Source organism: Arvicanthis niloticus, chromosome 2 (genome assembly GCF_011762505.2).
Source record: "Arvicanthis niloticus isolate mArvNil1 chromosome 2, mArvNil1.pat.X, whole genome shotgun sequence".
NCBI classification, from domain to species: Eukaryota; Metazoa; Chordata; class Mammalia; order Rodentia; family Muridae; genus Arvicanthis; species Arvicanthis niloticus.
In genome coordinates, this window is record NC_047659.1 from 44235621 (window position 1) to 44260089 (window position 24469).

The following is a 24469-nucleotide window of genomic DNA, read 5'->3' on the forward strand; positions in this document are numbered from 1 at the left end:
CTATGTCTCCTACAGTAAGAATATGGTAATAAAAATGTGTATAATGCACTCTCTTGAGTGTGACGCTTAATGCAGCTGAATTGCTAAATAGATGAAACTAAAACTTCAAAGTATCTTAGGAGTAGAACACAAGGAAATAGAAAGGATACATGGTAATGAACACCAGGAAATGTATTTAGTATAAGAAGTAACAAACTTCCAGGACAGCCAGGACTACACAGAGAAACCCTGTCTCGAACCCTCCCCCCACCCCCCAAAAAAAGAAGAAGTAGTAACAAACTGAGGAGGGTGTGTAGAGGCATTTGTAAAACACTGAGTATCTGAGAAATCAATGCTAGGATATAGAATTATTAAAAAATAAAAGAAGCTTGTCTGTTAGCTCACTGTGTAGAGGCAACAGAAGCACACATGTAAGTTTAGATCCACCAAGGGCAGTTCAAATGTTTATTTGGAAATATATGATATCCTCTTCTGCTTTAATGTTGTAGACATGAGATTACATAAGGGACAGTCAAAAAGATTTTTAAAGGTAAAGGTAATAAACTGAGGTTAATCGAATTATGAAAGTGATTGCATATGGACCATGGTTTCTCAAATTTGTTGAAACGCCATGATAAAGTTGACATTGGAAATCAGCAGCTCTGCTAGTCTGTATTTGTCACTAATTAATCAAGAGACATGTCACCAAATACATAGTTTCTGAGGCAGTCATCAATGATCTCTGTAAAGGATCATTGGGTGACAGTGTGATAGATAGATCACAACAAAAGGAAGGATAAATGTTCCAAAGTGAGAAAGAAAAGAATATTTGAATTTCCTATTGGGATCAGCCTATTAATTCTCCATAATATAATGTAATCTGTTGTTCTGATTGCATCAACACAAACTTAATTACCACAATACTTGTATAGTGGATGGGACATGTTCTTAGCTCCTTGTAATCCCAGATGCTGGGAGGTAGAGACAAGAAAATACTAAAAGTCACTGCCCAAGCCAGTCTTGCCGAATCAGCCAAATCCAGACCAAAAAGAATGTCCATCTCAACAAATAAGGAGTATATTTCCTAAAGAACACCATGGGACTTTGACTTTGAACACACACACACACACACACACACACACACACACACACACACACACACACATCGACAAAGCAAAAATTCTGAAGCATCACTCATAGCTGCAGTATAGATTTTGGCAATTCATTACCAAGTTTTTGGCTCCAAATTTGTTAGTCATAAAAATCTAATTATTCAAGTGTTAATACAAAAGCAGCAGGCATTTTAAAAATGAGTACCACTTGATTATGTCATTGCTTCATTTAAAGAATTCTTAAAAGACTAACACAATACATGAGACCAACTTCATTTTTCAGGACAAGACATTAAAGTATCCATTTCTGAAGTCAGAATTGCTATAATGGGTGGAACTGCACCTACTCACACAGATCTGATGACTAAATGATAACACATTTTATTTTATTTTTATTCTTTTTTCTGTCTTAGTCAGGGTTTCTATTGCTGCAATGAAACACAATGACCATGAAGCAAGTTGGGGAGGAAAGAGTCTACTCAGCTTACACGTCCACATTGCTGTTCATCACCAAAGGAAGTCAGGACAGGAATTCACACAAGGCAGGAACCTGGAGGCAGGAGCTGATGCAGAGGCCATGAAGGGGTGCTGCTTACTGGATTACTTCCCCTGGCTTGCTCAGCTTGCTTTCTTATAGAACCCCAGGACCACCAGCCCAGGGGTGGCACCACCCACAATGGGCTGGGCCCTCCCCCTTGACCACTAATTAAGAAAATGCCTAACAGCTGGATCTCAAGGGCGGCTCCTTTCTCTGTGATAGCTCCAGCTTGTGTCAAGTTGACACAGAAAAACAGCCAGTACACTCTCCTTTCTGGGTCAGCATAGTTCTATCTGTGCATATTTGCAAGTATTTTCTGTGTACCCATGAATAGTTGTGAGAAGGCCAATGTCTCAGGTCTTGTTCTACCTTGTTTGGGGACAATTTCTTATGCCACAACACAGAGACCTCTGTTTAAGCTAAGCTGGCTCGTCAGTGAGCCCAAGCTAACCCCTGTGTCCCAGATATCAGATGGCAGGGTGACTCTGAAAAGAGAGAAAGGATGCCTTCGACAAAGTGGACAAAACCTTCTTGAGTTTATCTGTGCTCAGACATGGAAAAAACAAGTCTATTTTGATGATAAAAGTATTGTTGCTTAAACCGCTCTTTACTCTTCTTCCTCCTGTGTGTGCCACTTACGAGTGTATATGTGTATGCTATGGCTCTTGTGTGGAGGTCAGATGACAACCCGAGGAAGTAGGCACTCTCCTTCCCTAGGATTGAAGTCAGGTGATTAGGCTGAGTGCCAAGTCTCTACTTGTTGAGCCATTTAGTCAGCCACAAGTGATTGATTGATTGATTGATTGATTGATTTCTTTCTTTCTGTTTCTTCCTTCCTTCCTTCCTTTCTTTTTTTTTTCGTTTGATAATGAGAACAGTTCACACTAAAGTTGAATACTTTTTCTTAGCATCTGTGCACTTAAATTGATTTAATACATTTCTGCGTGAATCTTTGGAATCATTTTATTCCTTTTACCCAGAGAAAATTAGTTTGTACAAATTCTATGTCCACACATATATATGTATATATTCATATAGATATGAATGTGTTCTATAATAACAGGTGTCTCTCAAAGAATTACATCTTCAATTAAAGATTATTTGTAACTAAAACAATTCCTAGAGAGGATAAAGTTTAATATTTATTTTAAGTACGTTTGAACAATATTTATTTTCAAATGTGTTCATCCTATGCGTCGTTTTGTTGTATTTTATTGTATTCACATATACCTCTCCATCATTATAATTACCAGGCAACAAAGTGACACCCATAGAAAAGCTCAGAAGGCATGACAGCAGTGCAAGTGTGGAGTCACTGGTATGTAAATATTTAAGGACCTTATTTAACACTGCTTTCTTTCATTTAGCTAATTATAATGTGTAAATAAAATTACATTCCTGGCTATTTCACAATTTTGTTTAATTAAAAGTATTTATCACATAGTAATTTTTCAGATCAATCTAGAAGACTTCATATGATAATATAGATTGCAGGGTCACAAAACTTAATTGCAGTGCTCAGTAAGAGTATATGCATTTTCAGTATGAAGGCATGTTTGTGCTCACACATAAACATATCTTGCTAATTTATCATCACCTAAAGACTATAAATTGACAAATTTTACAAAGTTACTATGTCCTGCCATTAGTAGACCTGCTGATGGTCTTAGTACAGATGATTCATGTTGATTTACATATCCAAGGAGATTTCATTTTCAGAAAACTTTTCATATATATGTGTAGCAGGAGATATTGAAAACTTGGCGGTCTATCTCGCTAGCTCCCTGGCCTCCCCCATGTTCCCACTCTAGGTTTCCAGACTAACAGCATCAGAGGCACCAGCCTGGGAGTGCCAGCCCTGGCTCCACAAGACATTAGCGTGGCTGCTGTCTGTGCCAGTCAGCTCTGTGGAGTGGCTCTAAGCATGGCTCTTGGGCCAACTCTGCCACTCTCATAACGCTTGGCTCAACCCCCAACAATATCCTCTGTGCTCATCGTACCGGTAGAATGAAGACTCATAATGTTTAAGATTATTCAATAGATTTATATATTAGCAAATGCTCAATACACAAGATGCCCACACAATCAGAATAGTTAACCCAATATCTAACCCTTTGATATGAATAACTACCCGAGATTCCTAGAGACACGCACGTCTTCCTCCATCTTGCTTCCTTCCTCTCCCCACCTCCACGTTCTCCTTTCTTCCTCCTCCCAACTCTTTGCTCCACCTTTCTCTTCTGCTGCCCAGTCACAAAGCTCCATTGCAAATACAATGGGCAGGAAAGGTTCCTGCAACATCTATGTAGCATTTTAACATTCTAAATAGGCTTGAGATACTCTATGCTAGGTTTCAAGGGTTTTGACTTTGAACATACTATTGTTATTACCTGTCTACTGCATGGTAGACATTATATCGGTAATAACTCAGATTAGCAACCATGGCAGAGGTAGACGAGTATAGAGTTAGTAAGGTATAAACACTTATAGCTTAAATATATGCTTCACACAAATAAAGTACAAGATCTTTTACTATCAAGACAGTCTGTAATTACAGTTGGTTGGATTTGGAGTGGAATACCCTGTAGTTACAGTAAATTGTTGTGTGTAATATTTAAGATATACTAAAAAAAAAAAAAAAAAAAAAACTGGGGTAATGTTAGCTATGCCAATGAATAGGAGTGTTCCTCAGGCAACTCTTCTGACTGGTGAACAGCCAAGAAGCAGGGATGGGACAAATATCAGCGTCACCCTCATCCTCACAAAAGACAGTACATTTTAGACACTAAGTGAATTCTTGTGCTTCTTAGTGGGCTTGCGACTCATTCCTAGAAGTTCTCACTTGGTAGTGTTTACGTTGCATATCCTTTCTAAGGTTTGCAGAAAATTATCTAAATGTGGTCTAAAATTAAAATTTCTTAATTTAATCCAACCTATTTTCTTACTGTTAAAATTGTTATCATCAGATATTAAGACTCTTTTCTAAATTCTTTAGCTTAAATAAGCAACCTGCAATGTCGACCATATTGGCAGTGTGCCAGACAATCTACCCTTTCACTGGCCAATGCCCTCTTTTCCTTCAACATATCGATAATTGACTATTCCAAGTCAATAATACTCTACTACAGCCATCGTACTGATAGGAATTTGTTTACATCTATAAATTTTATAAGTGTGCTCCCATTTTTCAAGAAATTCAATGTAGATTTTTGTTTTTCATAAGTATATTTTTGTTGACAACTTCAACGTGTTTTCTTTTATAGCACCCATTATTTATCATGGCCATTACTAGATGACAGTAACTAAAGAAGCAGCTACAGATGCTTATTCACCTAGGTGTTCTAAGTACAAAGGGCTTATTGATTTTGCATGGTGTTTATATTGTTACACAGAAGAGATGTTAAATATTGATTTAAAAGACTCTATATTGTGGTACAAGGCCTTGTGAAGCCTCTGTTCTACCTGATCTCATTAGTACAAGATTCTCCATTTATAAAATGGAGATAGATTTCCATTAAAAATTCATCATGGGAGTATAGTTGCCATAATATAGACTAACTCTAAAATATTGATAATGAGTTTTTATTTTCAGGATAAGAAATGAGACTGAGATATTTTTTTGTTTCTTGTCATGGAAATATCTTAGGACGTCTATGGAGCTTTACCTTTGATGGTGGCATGTTTCCCTCACTACACTCATTTGTCAGTTGCTTTATTAAAGATGGGAACATAATTGTGTGCTCTACTTATTTTAATTTGAAAAATACAAATGTTCTCTGGAACATGTTTATATTTAGAAGGAATCGCGTGTCTACATGTGTGAGTTCAGTTTCATTTTTATATATTGGTGTAAATAATTTTACTCCTGTCTTACACACTACCATATGTATTTCACACTACCATATATTTGATACCTACTACTACTCTTCCTATAAAACTGGTTTTCATAGCGTTTTATGTTCTTGTTTTGTAACGTCCAAAAGAAGTCCAAAGGTGGAAATGATAGAAAGGTATATTAACAGTTTCATAAAAATGACATGCAGCAGAAACAAATCTTTCCTTAATTTCTAGTCTTTGCTTTTAAAATTAGAAGCTGTAGTTTCTTGGAAGCTAAGATGACGTTTCATGGAACTCATTTTTCTTGTTAGTCTTCTCAGTCTATGTCTGAGCGTCCTCCTGAGGAGCAAGATGTGGGTCATTTGCCAGATACTGCAGCTCTAAGAAGAGAAAATACCAGAAATGGTGGAATGAAAGGTATAAAACATATTTTATTAGCAACCTGTTGATGGGATATGTATTTAAATCATGACAACCAGTATTTTGTAATAGACATATTTTTACTTATTAATTATATAGTAAGTCAAAAAAGAAACTAAATGGTAATAAGATTGATATCTGTTCCTAACTTAGCAAACCCTGTAATTGATTTTGCCAGTAATCTAGCAGGATTTTTAAGTAAGTTATAAGAAATGGTACTACCATAGGTGTGGTTTCACATAATGAATTCAGAGAAGACAGGGAAATGAGAGAAGGGGGAGTTTGGAGTATATTAACAGAAGGGAGTGTAATGTGGTTAGAAATGCTTCCATTGGGTTCATAGTTTCAAAAATAGTCCCCATCTGGTGGCAGTCACTGGATATGCTGTCACTCTCCTATAGGTGAGACTGTTAGAGAAAGTGAGTCACTGAAGATAGGTTGTAATGTTTTCTGGCCTAGCCTCACTTGCATCTACATTCTGTGTGCTGACTGTGTGTCCCATGTGGCTCTCTGTTCTCTTGCCTACATTCCTTCTCTGCCAGGGGGAAGAAAGAGCCTAAAGCCAAAATCCTGACTAAATCCTTCTGTCAAATTGTATCTTGTTGTGTATTCTGTCCCACCATGAGCAATTTAGCTAATGTGCAGAGGAGTGTTTGAAAACAACCAAAATCTTTTTAAATTAATGATGACACAATGAAGATGGTTGAGGAAGAAAATATTATTCTAAGATGAAACTGGGTATTGAAAGTACAAAAGAGAATTTCATCATTTCTTTCTTCTTTATGATGGTGATGGCATTAACATATATTAATAATACACAGTTAATATATAATATTAATTATATATTAATTATATTATAACATTAATATATAATATCAATTATGTTTTATTAATAATATAATTATTGCACAATTAACATATACTAACTATGTATTATTATATAATCATTACACAATATTATATGTTAATTATGTATTATTAATACAATTATAAATTAATTGTATATTATTAATATATTATAATATATTATTAAAATATATTATATTATTAATTATAATTAATATATAAATAATATATAATGTGCTATTGATATAGTATATTATATTAATAATTAATTGTATAATTAATATAATTAATAATTAATCATATAGTTAATATATTATATTATGATATGTTGTGTATTGTATATAATAATATATTAATATAATATTATATATATTAATATATCATAGTAGTCATCATGAACATGTATGTTTTATTTACCTAATATAAATAGAGACAAAGTTGTAATTAACACATGAAAAGAAGTCAACATCATATAAAAGGTTGCTCTTAGGATAGTAACTAACTTTTAGAAGGAAAGAAATAGAAGAAAACCTCAGGTTCATCTGCACCATGACAAAGGAAGCTATAGCAGTTCAAGTAGCCACTCTGAAATGTGTCATTTCTTCTGTAGTTTTGCGAGTGTAACAGCAGGAGTAAAAGACTGGATTGTAGAGAGGTAAACTGAAGTTACAGATTCGGGACATAGAATATTGACAACAGATGTTTTTCAATTTGGTGAATAATCTCTGGTGTACCATGGCAGACTTGACATCTTGACTCAGCAGCTGTGTGATTATGGGTTATCCTTGGTTGTAGAAGTATCTAATCTACCACGCCTACGCTGAGAAGCAGTTATTAAATATGTTATAGTGATCCACTGCTTACTAAGTAGATACAACCAAAACAAAAGGAGGGTTTGCTTCTGATTCTAATGAACAGGTAATTTACAAAGAGATGAAAGACAGTTTCAATTTTTTTTACAGTCAGTATATAATTCTCTAAGTATGAAAATAGGTCCTCATTTCTTATTTTATGATACAATGATACTACAGCTAAGTACAAAAGAAGAATGTGACATATATAAAAATTTAACAGAATGAAGTCTATAATTCTAGTGATTATTTACGTTTTAAGTGAGGTATTTCCATTGGGGAAGACAAACATTTAATTTTGATAAAATAGGAATTTGTGTTTAGGAAATTCAAGAGTACTTCCTTCATGCATTAAACCCAGTAACTAATATTTATAGAAGGATAGTTTGATGGAAGCAGAATTAAGTGCTAGTATTTTAGCAAGGTCATCATTTAAACTCTTCTCGTAATACATGTATATTAAATTCTTCATTCCATCACAAGGACCCTGTTTATGCAGGTGATGTCATCACTAATAGAAATCTGTGGCTGGTTTCATACTAATGAAATAGATGTAAACAAAATGAAGTAAAGACCAATATGGAATAACTTTATATATTATATATTATTATAATTATATATAATTAATAATATATTATTAAATATACATGTAATGATAAAGAAAATACACTAAGCTATTCATTTCCTGAATCATACAATTGTGGGTTATAGTTCATATTTTATGGATTTGATCTGTTGAAAAGGTTACAAACACCCATTCAATTCTGATGTTCTGTTTCAATGACAAAACCAAAGACCCACTAATTCCAGTGCTTGATTTACGTACTTATCTGGATGAGTTGATCTAGAAACCTTAAGGTCCCAGTCTAGGGGGAAAATGTAATTATATCAGCACCCTGTGGGTGTTTTACATAAAAAAAAATTAAGGTGTATAACCAAGCACTGCAAGTTCATGAAAAATTTCATGGATATGATGACATTCTAGATTTCTTAAATACGATCTCATCTCTTTATTCTTCCTGAATTACAAGGAATTATACACAATGACATAAAAATGTATTGTGAGAGAATGAATGCTTCTAATATATGCTAATAGAAACATGGTCTTAGGCTGTTTCCATGACCTGTACAGGGGCGGTACACCCCCTGTGTCTCGTTTAGTTCTCTGATTAGAGAGCCCATTCTTCACTTCTCAGCATGTTCAAACCAGTATATTTGCCTTTTCCTCCGTTATGCTCATTAGAATCATCATCTAACTCTGAAAGTCATACTTTTAAGTTAGGCAAGACTTTATTGTTACTTCTATCAGTTTGTTTTCCTCACCAAAACTAGAAACAGAGACAAGCAATTATCCCCAAAGACCAACACCAAAGCCATTCCAATGCCCTAAGTTAACTGCTAGGGTTCAGATCTTTGCGAGTTTTGTATGATCAACAGTTTCTTTTGCATGGTTTTTACATAACTGATTATATACCTTTTAGTATTTTCAGATTTTTCAAAGGAAAGTCCTCCTCAGCTCAAGGTAATTAATGTTATATTGTTCCATGTGTAATTGACTGCGTGTTCTATGTAAAAGATATTCATCGACATATTTCCCTCTGTATCTACACAGCCTACTGTTAAAAGGAAAAGTTCATTTCTAAACAGAGCAGTGGCAAAGAGGCAGGAAAGGTCGTGGGAATCAGGTGATTTGCTGTATTATTTATTGTGGTGAGAAGTAGTTTAAAATATGTGAAAAGTTTACCACGTTCTTATCATTCTGTCTTTGCACACCCAAATCTAAAGAAACATTTACACATCCTTCTTGACATTGGCATTTGAATAAACGGCAGAGAAAAGTCCGGGGGTGGGAAAAGCTTTAAAATGTAAACTTACTTGGATAGTTTAATGTGTATGACTCCCCATCCTAGAGTCCACACAGCTTGAAATCCTATACCAGTTGAGAAATTCTCATTGGTTAGTGATTGTGTGTTATTTTTTTTCTAAGTTTAGAGCTAGTTGTTGGAGAAGTGACAACCACTGAGAATTCTTGTGTTTTCTGATACTATGGAGATTTTAGTCAAATTCACTCAGCCTTTGGAATTCAGGCCTATCCTGAAAGAATGGAACTATTTATTGTTCAGTGTGTGCATAGTAAAGTCACATTTTCTTTCCTCCTGGGTTTCATAGCCAATTGAAACTATGCACTCAATCTTCTATTTACTTTGCCATGGAACTCAATATCAGTGCTGATTCACACTTAAGGTCCATCGCTACAGATCATGTGATTCATGTGATAAGATCACATGCTATAATGTATATAATGTATATAATATATATAATGTATATAATATATAATGCTATAATGTAACATAATCTTATATATGTGAATGTTTCTTATGAAATAATCATTTTAACTAAGGATTATAAATGATTTGCTGTGGATGATACATAAGCCACAAATTTAAGTGCCTGCCCAGGACATGGTCACTCAGCTTTTTACTCTGTCTCCCCAACTACCTCTACCTACTTTCGTTTGAGCATTATAAGCCAGATCTGTCTGTTACACTAATGTGTTTTATAGATGTGTGTTACGTCCCCAACTTGCCTGGTAATTTTTCAGGTGTCCATTGTACTTGAAAAAGAAGTCACCTGGGGCAAGACAATTACATATGTCACATCATTGCATAACACTGTGTAACAGACACCAAGTAGTCAAGTGACATTTAACAAGTTATTGAAGTTCAGCTTTCACTTTTCATACAGTTCTTCAAGTATTGAGTATTCTTTCATCCTTTCATTGGACTTTTACTTACTTAATAACATCAGTATACACTAACAGAGTATTGACATATAACAGGAATATTTCTGGACCATTTCTTGGGCTCAAGCCTGTGGCCCCTTATACTGAATTTTTCTTGCATATGTCACATGCTACTGACAATTCCTTTGTCTTAAATATGGAAATACAATTAAAATGAATAAAAAAATCCAAAACAAATAAAACATGAAATGCTTGATTCCTTACAAATTGTAAGTGATTGTGTGTGATTCAAATTTTATCTTAGCTTCCACTATGCTGTCTATCCCTAATGTAGGCATGAACATGGGGCACTTAAAAATATTAATCTCTAAGTACTCCAACATGTATGATATTTTAACAAGCAAATTTTGGTCAATTCTGTGACTTTGAATTTTGAAGTATCTTCCCTTTGCTCACATTCCCAAGCAAGCATTTCCTATTCCTCACAAACTCATGTTTTTTGAAGTAATTTTAGCCTCCACCTATTTCTAGCATATTTTGTTCCCACAATTTCTACCCTCCCATGTATTGTAGAATACATGTAAGGCTTTCATAACTACATCTTTTAAAGAATTTTATTTTTAACTTGACAGTTAAGATAAATGAGCAAATTAGATGGGAAGCTATTAATTTTAAACAATTTAAAACATATCTATTGATATCTGTAGAATTTCAGGTGACCTGCCATTTTATTATATTTTAAATATTTTTATATTATCAGCAGAACCTGACAATGAATTGACATCAACAGAAGAGCAAAGAAGCCAGGCAATTAGTGAAAGGTCTGAGTCACTGGTATGTAAATACCAAACTAAAGGTATCACTTATTACTGTGATGTTTACAAGGTAGCATAGGTGGTTAAAATCACATGCCATATTGACCTATAGAAAAATTGCTCACTATTTAGTATTTAGTTAAATAAATATTTTATCTCACTATGATTGTTAAGATATTATTAGAATCAGCAAGAATTCAGAAATAAACTTTGTTTTTCCTTAGTTAAAAATATTTTTCTGCAAATGATCTATACTTCTATGTGTGTAAAGCACAAAAGGGCTAATTTTTCACAAAGAAGTCTGAAGAGTAAGCATTTGAACATTGGAATGAAATTAAAATGAATAAGGAAATCTTTAAAAAAATAAAATAAGTATCACTTGGCTCCTTAGGAGTTACTGGAAATTATGTATTACTAGAATTTAAACTTAACTTTAGCACGCTGCCACTGATTGTACTCAGCAGAAGGAAGTTGTGGAGCATTTAACTGGAGCTGAAGATCAAAGAAGAGAAAACCAGACAAGACACACAATGGGAGGTATGAACTACATTTTATATATAGACCTCAGATGGAGTGTCTGTTTAAATGAACTGGGACAACACATGCTAGTAGACAAAGCTCCTACGTTGTTTATATATAGTCAAGCATAAGAGACATTGAATTGTAGCAAGCTTAGGATGTAATCCAGTGTCAAAACTACAACAGCTGATTCATTAGATCAACTACAGCTAGTGTAATATTTGAGAATTCTAAGGGACAATAATCACAGGTGTGGAAAATAGGAAACTGAGTGATGGGGAAATAAAGGGGTGCATGGAGTGATCAAAAACCAGTTTAGGAATATGTGGTCTGAATGTGAAATGATCGTGTGTTTGAACATTTGTTCCTTGTTGTAGCAGCAGAAGGTTGTCAACTCAATGTAGGTGGAACCCTCCTGTAGAGAGTATGTGTGTTGGGCTGGGCAAGAGTTTTAATAGAATTTTAGGTAATGTCCCAAACACACAATATCCATGTTTATGGGTGTACACTCTATTTCTGTCCTGCCCCTTTGTTCCTACAGAGATCTTCATATTTCTGTAGCTACTTCATATCTGAAACAGAATTCCTCAATGGGTCCTAATGATGTAGAACATTTGGGAGTACAAATGGATCATAGTCAGTGACATTTAATACATCATTTAGTTATAATAATCAGAGTGATATCTTCCAGGTTTTCCAATTAATACATCCATTGATACAGTAATAATTAATTATATACTAACTAGCTATTGATAGTTTTGAGCCTTAAAATGATTTCTAGTTGAAGCCCAATCTTTCTGTAAAGTTATTTCTTAAATGAAATCATTCATACCCTGCTGATAGTCCTTCCTCTACAATGTCACATTGATCCACATCTAGGACTGTTATGACCATGGGGCACTTTAAAATATTAATCACTAATCATTTAAATCTGATTTATGATGTTATAACAATGAATATATGCCCAGACACTAACTTTGCATTTTTGTGTCTTGTCTTTTCTTTCATATTCCCTTTTGTTCCCCCAATAATTTATATGTTTTAGTGTGACTATTATCTTTCTCCTGAATTTCTTATCTTAACAAGTTCCAACCTTCTATGTACCTAACAACAAAGTTTTGATTAAGTCCAGCCTGACCTATTGGAAGCCCTGCATTCATGCCTTTGCTGAAAGTCTATACATATCAATCCCTAGTATCTAATAGAGTATTAGTAAATTATTAATGAGTAAGATAAATTATGAATGTTTTAAAAATATTATTTAAATTTCTCCTTCCAATTCATCATCTCAAACTCTACACATTCAACATTTTTTACAGTCGAAATATTAATATACAGTAGGAAAACAGGTAATTGTAAAGGACTCCAAAATAGAGGTGCCTATTTTTCTAAAAAGATGGGCAATCAATGAAAACTAAACAGAACTGATTGAACTTTCACAGAAGCAAACAAAAGGTAGAAAAGTTTTAAATTATATGTGATGGCTAGTTTTGTCAACTTGACACCACCAAAATCCACCTGGGAAGAGTCTCAATGAGATTGTCTAGGTCAGGATTGCCTGTAAGTATTTCAGTGGGGGATTAATGTGATTACACTAAAGGAGATGGCAAGACTTGTCCACTGTAGGGGTATAATTCCCTAGAAATGGGATCCTGAGCTATATACAAGAGTGGAGAAATGAAGCTGAGTCCAATCATGTGTGCACTCATTCTCTCTAAGCTGGTTACTTCAAGTCCCTGACACACCGACTTCCATGCAATGAGGACAGTAATCAGTAATTGCGAGCCAAGGAAAGCATTGTAGAATAAAAAATGCAGTATTCCAATCACAGAAAAAAAAATTAAAAATTCTAAAAACTTAGAAATAGAATCTAAACTCAATTTAAAAACTGATGCAAGATTTCTTTTTGCCAATGTACTAATCACAACAGCAGGAAGTGGGAACTAAGAAAATATGTATGTGTTCATAGTCACTGCACAAAGACTAATGGGCTATGAATATGAACACGGTGTCCTAACTCTTCTGTAATAAGGCTGAACACAGTGCATACTGTGAATCTGAACACAACAGTATTCTAAAATATTGTGTGTATGGGTTTGTTTATTAATGTTAACTTGAAGGATTTGTGAATAAAATTTTGAAGTCATTCAACACCACTGAACTCTGTACAGTCTACTGTCAGTCCACAGATATACATAAATCTCGAATGACTATAAGGATCATATAAAGTAAGTAGTCTCAACTAAACATAAAGGGTCCTCAAAACTACAAAATTGGAATGAGTGTGATTGAATTATAACTATGGAATTCTTAGGGAATAAATGAAAATATTAAAATATGAACACATAACTAAGCAGTAAACATTGTTATTTAGTTTTACATAACACTTCCATTTTATCCATGCATTAGTCAGGGTTCTCTTGGAGTAACAAGACTTACAGAATGAAACTGCACTGCAGTTAATGTTACTTTAATGTTTGCCTTCACCTGTAGCTGTATGCAAAGAAGTGACAACCACAGAAGAAAAAAGGATACATGATAGTCCGAAAAGTTTTCAGTCACTGGTAAGTAAATATCTAAAAGGTTTTGTATAACGAGACAACACAAAGAAAATTTCTTGTCATATTTGGAATAATTGTTCACACCTTATTTAATTTAAAAAGCAATCTTCAGCCAGATTTCCCAGTCCCACTGCTTCTGCATTGAGATATTCATATCATCTTGAAGTCATATGGCTTTCTTTGCAATTCATTTCTATAATTTTAACAGGTTATCCCCCAGCCTCATCCAATGAATGAGGCTATTATTTGTCTTACTGGGACTCCAGGTCAAGAAAGAGAAAATGAAGTGGATATGGAAATGAAAGGTAAGAGCACTAGTTTATGTGTAGAGACTTGAAGTGTATAAATCTGGAAACACTATTTACACTAGAAGTCAACATACATACCTTATAACATTAGCCAAGTTAAATGGTTATAAGAATTTGGTTCAATCCACTCTCTACAAATGTGAAGTTCTCTATGCCACTAAAATAGCTGAGTTGTGAAGTAGGTTAAATGTGAGTTATTGTCTGAGAAGTAGCATAATGAAATGCAGCCCATGGGAATGGGATATGAGAAATTTGTTTAGATAAGGGAGTTTACCAGGAACAAAGTGGGGGAGGGTATAGAATAATGTGCAAAAATAATGACATTTGTGATGGTTTATATATGCTTGGCCCAGGGAGTGGCACTATTAGGAGGTGTGGCCTGTTGTGGTTGGTGTGTCACTGTGGGTGTGGGCTATAAGACCCTTACTCTAGCTGTCTGGAAGTCAGTATTCTGCTAGCAGCCTTCAGATAAAGACATAGAACTCTCATCTCTTCCTGCACCATGTCTGCCTGGATGTTGCCATGTTCCTGCTTTGAGGATAATGGACTGAACCTCTGAACCTGTAAGCCAGCCCCAATTAAATGTTGTTATTTATAAGACTTGCCTTGGCCATGGTGTCTGTTCACAACAGTATAAAATCCTAACTAAGACACCCTTCTTCAGAAGAGGAATTAAATAACACTAGAAAGACCAGCAAGCAGGTTGGTCTTTGAAAGCATAACTGGGTCAGTGGAGCAGAGCATATGTCTCCATTCCTATTACCATCTTCACTATTGGGAAATGTCAATATACCAATACCCTTTGTCTATTTTGATAAAAAAATAAAAAGAATATTTCATGGTATACCTCCAATTATTGCTGCTAGTGAAGGTGTTGATAAAAAGCAGCCCACATTAGTTACAGTGCAGTTTTCATCATTTCTCTGTTCTTCCTGGATCACAGAACTAATGAGTAGCAGGATAAAGTGCTACTGTATGGGAGAATGGATGTTCCTAATGTGTTCCAGTAAACATATGTGTCCCAGTGATCACATCAGTGTGCACAGGAGCATATAGTGCCCCCTCGGACCTTGAGTTTGTCATCTGACCGGAGATCACATCCCTTGTCACCACTCAGCATGTCCAAAGTGCAGTTTGTGCATTTTCATAAGTGATGTTCATTAGCCTTGCCCAACTCTGAAAAAGTCCTACCTTTAAGCTTACTTAAGAATTCATCTTTATTTTTCTCACTTTTAGTCCTGTTTTTTTTTCCTATCACAAACTAAAACACAAACAATTATCTCCAAAAACCAAAATCTAGATCACAATGTTCAATGTTAACCACTTGGAAAGATTCACTCTCTTATTACTACTGAACTATTAATGGATTACTTTGTCTGATTTTTGCATAGCTGACTCTATTCCTCTTCATGTTGTAGGCTCTCCAAAGGAATATCCTCCTCAATTCAAGGAAGTACGTGTTACATAGTTCTTGATATGGTTAACTTCATGTTTTATAAAGTGAAAAATAACCATTAAATTTCTTCTGTCAACGTTCATACAGTCTACCATTCAGAGGGGAAGTGTGTTTGAATACACAGCTGTAGTAGACATGCATGCAAGCACAAGCGAATCAGGTAATTTACAACATTGATACCGTAGAAAGCACGTGAAAATGTGGACTATTTGCCATGTTCTGACTCTTCCATTGTTATGACCCCAAATCTAAGGAAATAATTTGTCAATTATTCAGATGTCCTTGTTGGCATTGGTGTGTGAACTACAAAAATGCACACAAATATTAGAGGCAAGATTTTAAAAATATGAGTCCACATGTTTGGCTTTCTAAGTACAGTTGTCAATGAAAATCCTTGACCAGTTATGCATCTTCCACTGTGTAATGATTGACTTTTGCACCCTTTCCAAAGCTTAAAAATAATTATCAGAAAAGTGAACATCGTTGAGCATGCTCATGTTTTGTGATTCACCTGGCCTGTAGTATCCAGGGCTTTCTTGAAGGCTACAGTAATTTCCTAAGGGTGAAGACACATGTTCATTTCTCCTGGAAACCACAAGCAATTGGAAACCTACACTCACCATGGCATTCAGTGTGTCTGCGCTGATCATAGATCATGTGACTTAATATAAATATTACAAGATGAGTTCATGCCACGAACAATTTTTGAAACAACATTTCCTAGCTCAGGTCTGAGTCTCATATTTACAGAAGGCATCCTCTGACACATGTGCTTGTTCTGCTGGTGTGCTTTACCCATGCACAGCACTGATCTGTGTCAGGCGCAAGTGTCACAATGGGATACCTCAAAAACATTACTCTAAAATGCACTGGTGCTGTTTTAATAACCAGAATCTGGCTGACCTCTTCACCTTTGCATTTTCATCTGTGCTCACTTTTTGCTCCCATTGCCAAGCTGCTGGGGTCTGTTCCTCACCGCTCTATATATTTTAGAGTAAATATAGCCCATGCCCATTTCTTTCTTGTGTTTTATAATTTCCAGGTTTCTAGGCATCTGACTATATACTATTATGCCTCAGGGCAGGCATACCATTGGGAAATCTGCTGGTGACTTTCACATTGACAGGGTAGAATTTCCTGTTCCTACGTAGCATTTATCAGTACTTCAACCAATAATAATTGACTAAGCAGAATAATGGCTTATTACACAAACACGATAATGAATGCTGTTCCTTCCAATCTGTTACGAAATGATATGCACATGTAGAATGATTTGATTATTTAAGCATAATAGAAACCATATAAAGTTATGAAGGATCCCATTTTAGAGATACATAATTTTTAGAAATCAATTTAACCAATTAATTAAGACTTCCCACAACTGATGGAATTTAAAAAGTAGAAACAAGAATGTTAAGTAAATAGACAAAGAATTTTTGATATGTTTGCATCTTTGTGCATATAATACAGAAAACCAGCAATATTTCTGATATGAAGTTGAGAATGGTGTACCCTGTGAATCTCAATACTTAATGGTATTTTCCAACTTTGTGTCTAGAGTTCATTTATGTTGACTGATTCATTTGTGGGTAAATGTTTAGAATTATTGAGTTCTCTTTATCTCACAGTATCTAATGTCTGATATATGTTTGCATGAGCATGTGTACCTCACAATATATTAAACATTCAACTAAATAGCTTTAAAATGATCACTTGGAAAAAACAAAACTCCGAATCATTATAACTATGTTTAAATATTCAACTTGTTCCTTTATAATACCCTCATTTTATTTATTATTATTATTATTATTATATTATAGTTAATCTAAATAAATGTATTCATTTGTCAGAAGAATCGGGCAATGAAGAAACATCAGTGAAAAAGATCACAAGGCACGGGAGCCATCAAAGTATCCAGTCATGGGTATGTAAGTAGTACATTGATGAGTCTCATTCAATACTGTTTTGTTTAAGAACATAAAAAGGCAAATATAATTACGTATCAAACAATCAGAACAATCAGTCACAGCTATGTTCTTTATTTAAAATATATTTTATCATCTTATTATTTTAAAAAACATTCTTGAGTTACTTATTGTTGCGGGCAATGTTTAAAAATCGGTGCCTGGTCTGGCTTGACCTCATGCAGCAGCCATTTTTCCGTGGCTCAGGCTCTGGACCCCGGCTCCAGCTATGTAGAAACATGGGCCCTGGCCCACAGAATGCCCCCATGGGGGATGTGTCTGCCAATCCACCATGCTGTATCCACAAAGCTCAGCTGAACCCCAGATAATACCCGCCATGCTCATGATTCCTGGAAGAAATGAGACTCTTAAAGCTTAAAATTTATCCAAAGGATTATATATTTGGAAATGCTCAATTACTAAGATGCCCACACAATTAAAGTTGTTACCCAATACCTAATCTTTTGATATCAATTGTTACCCGGGACTGCTCTCAACCAATTCATCCTCCTCCATGGTTGCAAGCCTAGCTTTCTAGTCTCCTCTCTCTCCTCCTCCTCCTCCTCCATCCCACTCTTTGCTCCTCCCACATTAGCTCCTCCCACATTAGCTCCTCCCCAATCACTGAGCTTTATTGCAGATAATGTAGCAGTAGCAGGAAATTATCCTGCTACAACTTATATATTCAAATTGAAATCTGACCTTAATTTTGTTGTTCAATGTCCTTGTGAAAATCATTTGAAACTTCATGTGTTAGCTCTATAAAATAATAACTTGTTAAACTTAAAACACAGCCTCAGGAATAAGCAGACCATCACATCTCCTAAAATCTCTTAGTCATTGCATATCTGGCAGTTTCTTCATGTCAGTAGCTATGATTGAAATGACTTAATACTTCCAAGTACCTTTTGCCACAGTTCTCCTTGTAAGAGATCGTTTCCAGTCTACCTTTTAGAAATACCTTTCTTTTCTCTGGGAATGGAACTTTGAGTTTGGCATTCGAATGTATCTTCTTTATTGACAGTTGACACATTGGTTTTATTTGATTCCACCTGTTTATTGTTACTACTGCTACATATGTTTATTGACTGCACGTAAGAAAGCACCAGCAGATGCCTCTAAACACATAGGGCCTTTTAGGTTTTGCACAGTAAGGATTAAACATTTGATGAACTTACTAGCTTATACTTGTTAAGAAAAGACTAAGCACCCGTGACACCATGCCACACTTGGTGTTCCTATTGTGTGTGACTCGTTGTCATCAGTTCCTCAATCTATGACATGGGAGTAAGATTAGAATCAGAGGTGCCACAAAGAGCTTTATATGTTGTTATGTTTTAACTATTATTATCATTATTCTATGATAACACTAGGATAGAAACAGTACTTGACCTTTAGCAAATAAATGAAACACACAGACCTTTTGCCAGTTTTCACAGTAAAATCACTCAGTGCCTAATTACTTGTGTTGGTTTGCAGAAGCTTCGGGAAACTAAAAGCATTTGTTTGCACATTGCTTCATTGCAGACAGAAATTTCAGGCATTATGGTGGTGATTTTACTATCAAAAAGTTACAAATAACACTTGGAATTTATTTTTATAGGTTAAAGATATTAGTTATGCATTTGATATAAACTCTCATATTAAATTAAAAAATTATCCTAATTTATCTTTGCTCATTGACACATACTCAGTAGCCATTCTGATTCCTAGAAAATGTTTCAGATTTCCTTCTTCGTGTGGTGCTCACTGTGAGAGAAATGTGAGGTTTTCAATCTGAATGACATGGTTTCCCATACATGTTGCCCTTAATTTCAGTTTAATTGCTTTTGGAATAAGGCATCCAGATACCCTTTATAAAAAAAGATATTTTACAGCTCATTTTTATCTTAATTTTAACAGACTACCTCTGAGACTTTTTCTCTGGATAATGTGGTTCATTTAGCTAGGACTACGGATGAAAGGCCAGAAAATATCACAAATGCAGAAGTGAAAGGTAACACGTGTGTTTTATGTGCAACCCTTCGGGTGAATAGTTATGTAAATTAGAAAGGTTGGATTATTCTACTCTTCAGATACACTCACCTACTTCTCACATAGCAAATTAAGCTTCAGACAAGCCCTGTGGAAACAGTTTTTGCAAATGTAACTGAATGAACTGCTAAAGAAATTGAGATACCAAATACATCGCAAAGTTTCATAATGTCTGAGGAATAGCAAGGCAAAGAAGGCAGAGAAGGGAGTATCAGAAGAGCTATTGAGGGACAAAAAGGAATCCATGAAAGTATGTGTAAAGTGTGTGCAGGTAGTGAAGTTCTCTAAAATTTGAAACATGGGCTGCTAGATATGTCAGAAAGATGAAGTCTCTACTGCTCGCACTATCTATGTATCGAGACCTCAGAAGCCTGTCTCCACATCACTCTTCCATTTTGAGAAGACAATGAACATTTACCTACCCCTTCCTGCACAGCAACATTTGGTTTTTAGAGGGCTAATAGAAACATAGCTGGTATGTCATCTAGGAATAGGAATTCATGTCCAACATTGGTTACTACTCAGTGTAGTGTAAATATCTAACCAAATGAGAAAACCAGAGAGACGAAAAACGGTAGGTGTGTTTTCAGATGGTCAAGTCCACCACGGAAGTCCAAAAATATGTTTGGAAATGTGTAATTTCTTCTGTGGTTTGAATGTGGTAAACATAAGGAGGAGAGACAGACTCTTAATCTGAAACAGAAAAATTGAGCCAACAGAATAGGCAGCCATCTATATCAGCCACCGTCTTATGATCAGTTGTGCCGTGATAAAACACTATGATCAGATGCAACATGGGCATTCAGGGTGACTCATCCCAATCATGGTAGCAGTAAGTGCTCTGTGCCATGGCTGCAGCAACCCAGGTTGAAAGATAAGTTGGAGAGAAAGGAGACCATTTATCGTTCAGGTAACAGTCCACCACTGAGGGGCATCAGAGCAAGAACTCAAGCAGAGTAGGAACTGGGAGTCAGGAACAGAGGCAGAAGCCACTGAGAAATGCTTCTGATTGGCTTACTCAGCCTACTTTCTTGTACATCCCAGGACTGTGTGCCCAGAGACGTCACTGCCCACGTGGCCTAGGCTCTACCACATCAACCATCAATCAAGACAATATCCCACAGAAATGCCAATTTTATGGGGGCATTTTCTTAACACTCTCTCTTCCTGAAATATGTCTCTAGCTTTGTATCAAGGTGACAGAACCCAACCAGCACAGCCATTGATTCTTACCTTTCATAGATGACTGTTGAAGATCACGACAGAGCTGACATTGAGATTGAGCGACTCCAAGATGCTGGATTTGTCTATGAGTTATCAAAGGTTCTGGTCAATCAAACATTGTTTAAGGAGTAGTTATCAAGTGGTCTTTTAAAAGATCTATTAGACAATTATTTGAGGCTTACAAGAACTTAAAAAAAGATAAATATTGTTTTAGCTCTTTTCCCATTTTAGAATACAGCAAAGTTCAAATGAGATGAGGAATAAAAAAGGTTTAGTTTCTTATCACAAGCAGCAAATTCTCTACAATGTTCACTACTCCTGCAATTCTGATTTTATAATTCTTAGATACTGTGCCAAACTTAGGGAGAATGAAAGGGTCAGTATAATTTATGAAACTCATATAAAATAAGAAGAATGAGGAAAATAGATGCTGAGATGGGAAAATGAATGGTGGGAAAATTATAGAGTACATCGAAAAAATAAAAATCAGTTTCCTTCCTCTAAGCCCTCCTGTTTACCACACATTGTTCCCTTTCAAATTAATGGCCTCTTCTTTTATTTATTGTTGTCCAATGTACACGCATGCATGCATGCATGCACACAGCCTCAGGGTCTATATATGTTAGTATTTCTAAATGTATGACTCCACATTCCTCAGCTCACCTTGAAAGTCCTGCACCAGTTAGTGACTCCTGTTTTGATTAATGTGTGTGTCTTTCCCAAAGCTGGCAAATAATTATTGGAAAGGTGGAAAGAATTGAACTTCTTGCATTTTCCAATACAACCAGAAATTGAGACCAAGGTTGGCCTGACCTTGGCAATTCAGAGCTCTCCTGAACAGCACAGTGCTTTTACAAGGCTTGCAAAAGGAGGCTGCGGTTTTGATTGCTTCTGTTTCTTCTATTTAGTTTGTCATTGCATTTAGTCTCTGCTGTCATAGGTTGTCCTGTTGCTACAGATCAAATGACAGAATATATATTGCAGCATAATATGATAGAATGTAACCTAGTCAGGAAAATGTAATCATTTTCTCTTCAAAGTTCACCCTGAGCCAGTGAGAAAGTTCATTGGCCAGAGAGAATGTGCGCAGGCCTAATGACCTGAGCTCACTCCTGGATCCCACGAGGTAACACGAGACAATGACCCTTCAAACCTTCACATGTGGGCCTTGGTATGTTGAGTGCCTACACACATAGGCAGACATACAGACATACAGACATACAGACATACAGACATACAGACATACAGACATACAGGCATACAGACATACAGGCATACAGACATACAGGCATACAGGCAGGCAGGTAGGCAGACACATACAAAAATAAATGCATAAATAAATACTTTAAAAAATAATTATGTGTTGGTGTGTATGTAATTAATCATAAAATTTGTGCTATAAGATAAATCCAAACTGCTTGCCCACCCAATCTCTTCCTAAGTACTACTCCAACTGTTCTACCCTTTATTGTTCCTCCTCCATCCCTCCCCTCTTCCTCCTCTTTTTTCTCCTCCTCCTCCTCCTCCTCCTCCTCCTCCTCCTCCTCCTCCTCCTCCTCCTCCTCCTCCTCCTCTTCCTCCTCCTGCTCTACCCACTCTTTGTCCTCTACAGACATTGATCTTGGAGCTCCTTCCTTCTTATCCTTCTTCTCTTCTTTCTGTTTGAGCAGAACAGACAAGGCCCTCCACATACAATATCCACGTATCACAAATGGGTGATATGCCTCTATATGTCAACCTTGAATGATTCCCAGCATTATCAAAGATATTTAATTTATAGCTACACATTAGGTTTTCTAGAAACCATGAATTGAGATGGTAAAAAAAATCACCATGTATTATAACTAAGCTTAAACACTAATTATTTCTATGTAATATTCTCACGTTTTCTACTACCACAATAAATCTGATACTTGTAAATGTGTGTGTTCATCAGCAGTTCCAGACAAAGAAATAATATCAACACGAGGACATGACAACCATGGAAATGTACATTCATTGGTATGTAATGTGCTATTTTAACAAGATAGCATAAGCACACACATATAATTAAATAATATACCACCATATTATTATCTGTTGCCCTGTATCTTTCTGAAAATTACTAGATCCTGCAAGTGTATCAACTTCATAACATGCCAATTAGTTAAGGTCAAATTACAGTTCTGTGACTGAGCAGATAAGTAAAGGTTTTACTTTCTACCAATCCTCCTCTTTTGTCAAAGTAATATCTGTCACCGAGACAATTCTAGTCAGAGATATTCTATGACATCAACTGTTCTAATACGAGTTAACTTTTTTTAGGATTTTACTTGGTATCAGAATGTTCGATTCTGCTTTACATAGTATTTTCCTTTTTGAAAACATACAATTTTTATTTTGTTTTATGGAATTCCTTCAATTATCATTGTCTTCAGTAAAGACATTTATTGGCTAGACATCAGAAGAAAACAACAGAGGGCTTGTTGAGCTTTGCAAGCTAAATAAAAATATCTGTTGAATATACAGAGCAGATTTGGGGTATTGTTTAAGAAAACTTTCTTTCATGAAACAACGCAATGCTGAAGTGTTCCTTCTCCATGATGTATTTTAAATGTAGTATTTAGATTCCCTTATTTTTTTTATATTAATGTTAACAGACTACCTCTGAGACTTCTACAGATATGGCAGATGTTCATTTTTCTGTGACTACAGACCAAATACTAGAAAATACGGCAAATGCAGAAACTAAAGGTAAGATCTACCTTTAATATGCAGCCCTTGGAAGGAATATTCATGTAAGTAATATTTAGATGAGTCAGATGGAACAAGTTATTCTACTAGACAAAGAGACTGACCTATTTCCATATAGTAAGTTACATAGTAATACAAATGATGTATTATCTACTATCTGCCAATGTTGAGATGTGCCACTCTCATGGACCGACTCCTGCCAGGCGCCAGAGCAGGGTGAGAGCCCCGCATAGTACCTCTCCGAACCGCCCTAGGCCCGTGGCAGGACACATGCGGGACCCACCCTTTACCCAACACACATCACCAAGCTCAGTGAATTTTATTATATTTGTTTACTTTGTTTCAAGCCATATTTTGGTGCTTTTTAAAAATATAATAAGCAGGGTGTAGGGTCCTGTTCTAGGCTTGTACATTAATTTATTTACCATTCATATTATACTGAATTGACCTTTGCTCCGGGGTCCTGAATATTCTGGAAACATTCCCTACACATTATGCATGCATCATTTGTTTTGAACTTTCATCTAAA

General features: G+C 35.6%; 1 protein-coding gene across 5 annotated transcripts in view; it reads left to right on the top strand.

Annotated features, from left to right (window-relative positions):
* LOC117703140 (uncharacterized) overlaps positions 1 to 24469 on the top strand; it is a 135423-nt gene that overhangs the window by 53545 nt on the left and 57409 nt on the right. For 3 of the 5 annotated variants that reach the window (XM_076928856.1, XM_076928857.1, XM_076928859.1), the window contains exons 37-50: positions 2883 to 2947; positions 5778 to 5883; positions 9065 to 9105; positions 9196 to 9268; positions 11087 to 11160; positions 11579 to 11678; positions 14154 to 14224; positions 14430 to 14526; positions 15948 to 15982; positions 16073 to 16145; positions 17836 to 17909; positions 19852 to 19945; positions 23144 to 23208; positions 23847 to 23940. In XM_076928856.1, coding sequence (XP_076784971.1) covers positions 2883 to 2947; positions 5778 to 5883; positions 9065 to 9105; positions 9196 to 9268; positions 11087 to 11160; positions 11579 to 11678; positions 14154 to 14224; positions 14430 to 14526; positions 15948 to 15982; positions 16073 to 16145; positions 17836 to 17909; positions 19852 to 19945; positions 23144 to 23208; positions 23847 to 23940 — 1062 coding nt within the window. The remainder of the gene's footprint in view (positions 1 to 2882; positions 2948 to 5777; positions 5884 to 9064; positions 9106 to 9195; positions 9269 to 11086; positions 11161 to 11578; positions 11679 to 14153; positions 14225 to 14429; positions 14527 to 15947; positions 15983 to 16072; positions 16146 to 17835; positions 17910 to 19851; positions 19946 to 23143; positions 23209 to 23846; positions 23941 to 24469) is intronic. The other 2 variants (XM_076928858.1, XM_076928860.1) reach the window with 1 other exon arrangement.